Source organism: Nanorana parkeri, unplaced genomic scaffold (assembly GCF_000935625.1).
Source record: "Nanorana parkeri isolate BGI_ZX_2015 unplaced genomic scaffold, ASM93562v1 scaffold2907, whole genome shotgun sequence".
NCBI classification, from domain to species: Eukaryota; Metazoa; Chordata; class Amphibia; order Anura; family Dicroglossidae; genus Nanorana; species Nanorana parkeri.
In genome coordinates this window covers 33,996-39,751 of record NW_017309175.1, presented here as the reverse complement: position 1 = coordinate 39,751, position 5,756 = coordinate 33,996, and the positions used below count along the sequence as shown (strand labels likewise).

Genomic DNA, 5,756 nt, shown 5'->3' with positions numbered 1-5,756 from the left:
ATTGAGGCAAGCGCCGCATGGCACATCCAATGTGAGCTGCTAGGGGGTGGGGTTGGGAAACAAAGGAAATTTCCCATGATGCCTTTCATGAGAGAGATACCGTTGCCTTTGTATGGCGAGGTCTCCTTGGACCAGTGTTTGCTGGATTATTCCATTGATCCACACACAAGGGGAGGTTTTTTCCCTTCTGGACTCTGAATGCATACACATGTATTGGCCGGGGCTATACCAATGATACAAGATGTGCGGCCACCACATCCAAGCTAGAGTACAATATGGAGCGGATAAAACCCACTACAGCCGCCTCTGTTTCTGGGAACTCACAGCTTATTGATGATTTTGATGATGATGTTGAGATCCTGCAGCTGAGAGAGGTGCTCTATGGGGTCGTCCACCTTCAGGCTGTTCACCTATGAAAGATACACAAAAGGGAGTTAGAGAAATGTAGGCCGGACTTTGTCAACCGGGGTTCTTCCAGAGGTTACTAAGGGCTCCTTGGCCAATCTGCTTCTCAGATACGTAACCAGTGACACCCATGTCCTTTTAAACTACAGTATACTGACTGCCAGTGTAAGGCGGGCCCTTCTCCCCGCTGACTGCCAGTGTAAGGCGGGCCCTTCTCCCCGCTGACTGCCAGTGTAAGGCGGGCCCTTCTCCCCGCTGACTGCCAATGTAAGGCGGGCCCTTCTCCCCGCTGACTGCCAGTGTAAGGCAGGCCCATCTCACTTGTAAGGCGGGCCCTTCTCCCCGCTGACTGCCAATGTAAGGCGGGCCCTTCTCCCCGCTGACTGCCAATGTAAGGCGGGCCCTTCTCCCCGCTCACTGCCAAGGTGGACCCTTCTCCCCGCTCACTGCCAAGGTGGACCCTTCTCCCCGCTCACTGCCAAGGTGGACCCTTCTCCCCGCTCACTGCCAAGGTGGACCCTTCTCCCCGCTCACTGCCAAGGTGGACCCTTCTCCCCGCTCACTGCCAAGGTGGACCCTTCTCCCCGCTCACTGCCAAGGTGGACCCTTCTCCCCGCTCACTGCCAAGGTGGACCCTTCTCCCCGCTCACTGCCAAGGTGGACCCTTCTCCCCGCTGCCAGTGTGTGGTGGACCTTTTCCCACTGGCTGCCAATTTAAAGGTGGGCCTCCCCCATAATCTCATATCTGAGATTTACAGATATATACTATATACACACACGCCGAGATCTGAGGCATGCTGCTCCACTGTTTGCCAACATCCCGAGCTACAAGTCTCCCTCTCCCAGATCCTCGTCAGTCTCCTAGGTGGGAGACGGCCCCATACAAGAGTACGGAACTGTAATGTTCAGGTGCAGCCCGCAGAAGGAGCATTGTGGTTTTGGATTGAATCAATAGTGGAACCGTGGCCATTGGCTCTTAGCAAGTACAGATCTTTGGAGGAGGAGGGTGCCAATGTTAGGGTCAGGTGCCCGTTGCTTTTAGAGGCAGCAAAGAGGGCTCCTTTCTTATGGCAACGTGGTTCTTCAGCAGATGGTGCCCATCTCTGATTTGGCCTTACCAGGGAGCTGTAGACTTCACAAGACGTGGCAGACAATGTATAGGTGGACACAGACCAGAGGTGATCACATCCAATCTTCTGTAGTCTCGTGTGCGGGCCCCTACAGACACTAGATCTTAAAGGAAACGTTCCTCAGCCAGATCAGACACGTATTTGTATTGTTTCCAACAGAGAGAAGGGGGCTTGCAAAAAAAGCAAACTATCCCATGGCACGGAGGTCTTCTATAATTATTAGGGATGCACCGATACTGATACTAGTATCGATACCGGTGCCGATACCAAGTATTTGGGCGAGTACTCTTACAAATGCTCTGATGCCTAGCCCAATACTTCCTGCATCAGGAAGCCGGGAGCCGTGTAATGACGCAGCGCCCGGGATTCTGATTGGCCGGGAAGCTGGCTTCATGCTCCCTCGCCATCTCATTACGAGGGAGCATGGAGCCGGCCTCCCGGCCAATCAGAAAGCAGGGCGTCGCGTCATTACACGGCGCCCGGCTTCCTGATTGGCCAGCCAGGCGGCTCCGGCTGGGTACCGGAGGAAGGCCGCGTTCTGGCTGGAGAGGCCCCGGGGGTGACAGGCTGGATATACCAAGGTAAGAGGGGACTTTCTTGTTAAATCGGGAAGCCGGGTGGCGAGTCTTTACACTCCACCTGGCTTCCTGAATGGGACTTCCGTTATTCGGTATCGGCGAGTACCGGAAAAAAAATTATCAGTACTCTGTACCAAAAATACCGGTATCGGTGCATCCCTAATAATTATTCATATGCTGATTTTCGCACAAGCTGTCCAGTCACTTCCTGTCATGTACTAAGTCCTCCCAGTTTGCCCTCTACAAGTGGACGCAAAGCTCCGTACTCACCCATCTGAGTAGCGATTCCATCAATGTTCCCTGGAGCGCCATCTTCACCACCCGCTATGTACAGTCCTGCAAAACAAGGCAAGTCGGTAAAAAACCCAAATGGCCCGAAATGGAATACCCAATATACAGACAGCAGCCCCATTTTCACAACCTCGGGGGTAGGAAGCCCCCCAATGAGGAATTTCATACAGGAAATACAATGCAATCCTGGAAAGCATGTTATGTAGTGCGGTGCTGTGCAGGGGATCATGTTAGGGCCTGTTCACATGAGTTTCAGGTCCTGATCAGGTCCGTTTTTTTTTGCTGGAGTGGGCCTGTCAGTATGTTAGCTGCAGTGCAGTGCGTTTGACGCGTTTGCGTTTCCTGACCGTACAAAATGTGACATGCAGTATTTTTCTGTCGTAAGCTGAACGGACTGCGCACGTGAGAACTGTAGTCCATAAAACACATAGGGAGACATTGGGATGCATTTTGAGTGCAGGAGCGTACGGATCAGGTCAGCACACAAAACGGACGTCGTGTGAACAGGCCCAAACAGAGCGGCTCGTGGCACTGCCAGAAGTGACGTATGCCCGGTGCTGCCAAGACAACTGAATGCAAATTCGGGAATCGCAGAGCCTGAAGTGCCCGGCGCTTTATCATGCATCATCCGGAACCACCACCTGACAGCAACGCAGCCTCCAGGTGCCGACAACACTCAGGGCAGGAACCATTTTCAAGGAGGCCCAATACTGTGGCCGGTCCTGTACCAGAAGTACTAAGCAGAAACAGCAGGATCACCAGGAGATTTATTTATGACCAAGATAAAGAATATATTATGGGAACTAGGGGTGCACCGATACAAGGCTTTCCGCTATCGAGTACTGATATATTTCTTCCGGTACTCGGCCATACAGAATACCGAAAGTTCCTTTAAAGAAGCCGGGCGGCATGTAATGACTCACCACCCAGCTTCCGTCTCCATGCTCCCTCCTCACCAGGTGAAGCCGGCTTTCTAGCCAATCAGGAAGCCAAGGGGCGGGTAATGACTTGCTGGCTTCCTGATTGGTCAGCTTCTCGACCAGACGGCGAGTCACTACACACTGCCCGGCTTCCTCATTGGCTGGGATGCCGGCTCTCTGCTCTCTCGCCACCAAGTGACGAGGGAGCATGGAGTCGGCTTCCTGGCCAATGTAGAAGACAGGGGGCAAGTCATTACCTGCCCCCTGATTGGCTGGCAAGACAGCTCCATGCTCCCTGGTGATAAGGAAGCATGGCGTCAGCCTCCTGGCCAATCAGGAAGTCGGAAGTTCCGGTATCAGGAGCATTTGGGGCGAGTACTTGCCCAAATACTTGGTATCGGGAGCATCCCTAATGGGAACCTTACAGACTGTGATTTCATTTTTGCCTGGAGTTACCTCAAGTCCCAAAAAACAGTTGACCTGACACTGAATATATCTCACCATGGAGCAGACCTGGGCATTACCCTGCCCTATGGCGGCCCCCCTCTAGCCCGCGGTCCAGACACAGACCAAGTGGTGGTTCCGTCCGGAGTACGATTGCTGACCTGCACTCAGTCATGGCGGGCCTCCAGTGGATGTGTGGGCCTCCAAGGCCAGTGTATACACTATAAGCCATAGCACAGCGCTGACCGGCGACTGCGGTCCAGACAGTCATTGGTGGGTTGTCAGAGTGATTTTCCTTCTTTACATTTTAGGCTTCAGGCCCAATAAAAGCCTTCATAACAAAAACGAAGAAAGCCAGCAATGCGAGTCACGAAAATGTGCTCATGTGCACCTCACCCCCCGCACCTCCTCATTACCACAATAACGGCCAATCACAAGGGTGGGAAATGGACTTTAAAACATATGTCAACGCATGTCAAGTGCATGAGCAAATCCAGAATGCAATGGACACGGCGTGACGTCATCTCCAAGTTCCACCACCGCCATCAACAAACACACCCACACTACATGCTGTGTGCAGCCAAAGCGTAGGGATGAAGAGACTCAGGTGCACATCACTCTGTAGGGACTAGCGAGCATTCATTTCAGAAGATTGCAAAATCCTAACAGCAAGAAGAGCGGTGGGGGCGGGGAGGAGATGGAAGCAAGCCGAGGCGATAAAGTTTTAGGGGAATTTTTTTTTTTAACACAAGTGCAACCGACGCCTGTGTACATTTATGCGAATGCTCAGGTGACGTGGTTGGTTTTTAAAAAAACTAAATTCCCCAAAACTTTATTGCAATCACATAGGCTGTAACAAGCCTTCAATGTACCAAGACTTCAATGTGATAGCATATGGGCCCATAAGGGTCTTTATAAAGACACCAGGGGGCTATTAGACCCTTAATGTCCCCCCTGCCCTCCACTTATTACTATCACATAGGCTATATCAAGCCTTCAATGTGATAGCATATGGGCCTTTATAAAGACACCAGGGGTCTATTAGAGCCTATGTGATAGCAATAAACAGGGGGCACATTAGGGGTCTAACAAGCCTCCAATGTGATAGTATATGGGCCCATAGGGGCCTTTATAAAAGACACCAGGGGGGGTCTATTAGACCCCTGTCTTCCCTGCCCCCCACTTATTGCTATCACATAGGCCAGGGGTGGCAAACACAAGGCCCGCAGGCCGAATCCGGCCCGCCGGACCTTGTAATGTGGCCAGCACAGCAGCCACCTCATTTTGCCATGTCTCATGGCGGGGGAGGGCGGAGGACGGAGCCGCTGTCACTAACTAATGCAGAGCAGTGAGGAGAGAGAGAGAGACGCTCGGCCAGGATCTGACAGCCGGCGCCTCTCTCTCCCCTCACTGCTCGTCCGTTCTGTCACAGCGGCTCCGCCCCCCCCGCGGCTCGTCGTATCCCCCTCTGCCCGGGAGAGCAGGGGGATCCAGAGAAGTTGCAGCCCCCCTGTGCGTGGACGAGTGGCAGAGGATCGGTACATGTCACCATTATGTACCAATCCTCTGTGCAGGACAAACACTGGAGCGATCGGCTGATCACTCCGGTGTTTGTAAATAACCGGGGACACATAGTACTATGTCAAACAAAACAAACGACAAACGCACTCAACAACTTGTCACCGGTTATACAGTAAGGTGCACACGAAATGGGCTTTGAATAGTAAAACAGCAGAAAGGCATCATGGCACACTCACAAAACCAGCATGTAAAACAACTTGTCTCACCACTAAGGACAATGACAGAGGTTTGGATACACGTCTTCTGCAGAGGATGTGAAAGCCGCACTGCCGCGCCAAGGCACCTCTTATAGTGCGGTCCTAACTCTAAACTATGAGAGTCTCCATCTTGGAGCACATGGGGGCAGAAGATATCAAATTGGGTGCAGGCCTGTCAGGAGGAGGCCCCACCTCCTTAAAAGGTACAGA

The 5,756-nt window shown here is 52.5% G+C and overlaps 1 protein-coding gene across 1 annotated transcript in view; it reads right to left on the bottom strand.

The window, feature by feature from the left end:
* NUMA1 (nuclear mitotic apparatus protein 1) overlaps window positions 1-5,756 on the bottom strand; it is a 62,716-nt gene that overhangs the window by 43,508 nt on the left and 13,452 nt on the right. The window contains exons 2-3 of the mRNA XM_018574377.1: window positions 2,384-2,449; window positions 325-410 (exon numbers count right to left, since the gene is read on the bottom strand). Of these exons, the coding sequence (XP_018429879.1) occupies window positions 325-410; window positions 2,384-2,425 (128 nt within the window). The 5' untranslated portion in view covers window positions 2,426-2,449. The remainder of the gene's footprint in view (window positions 1-324; window positions 411-2,383; window positions 2,450-5,756) is intronic.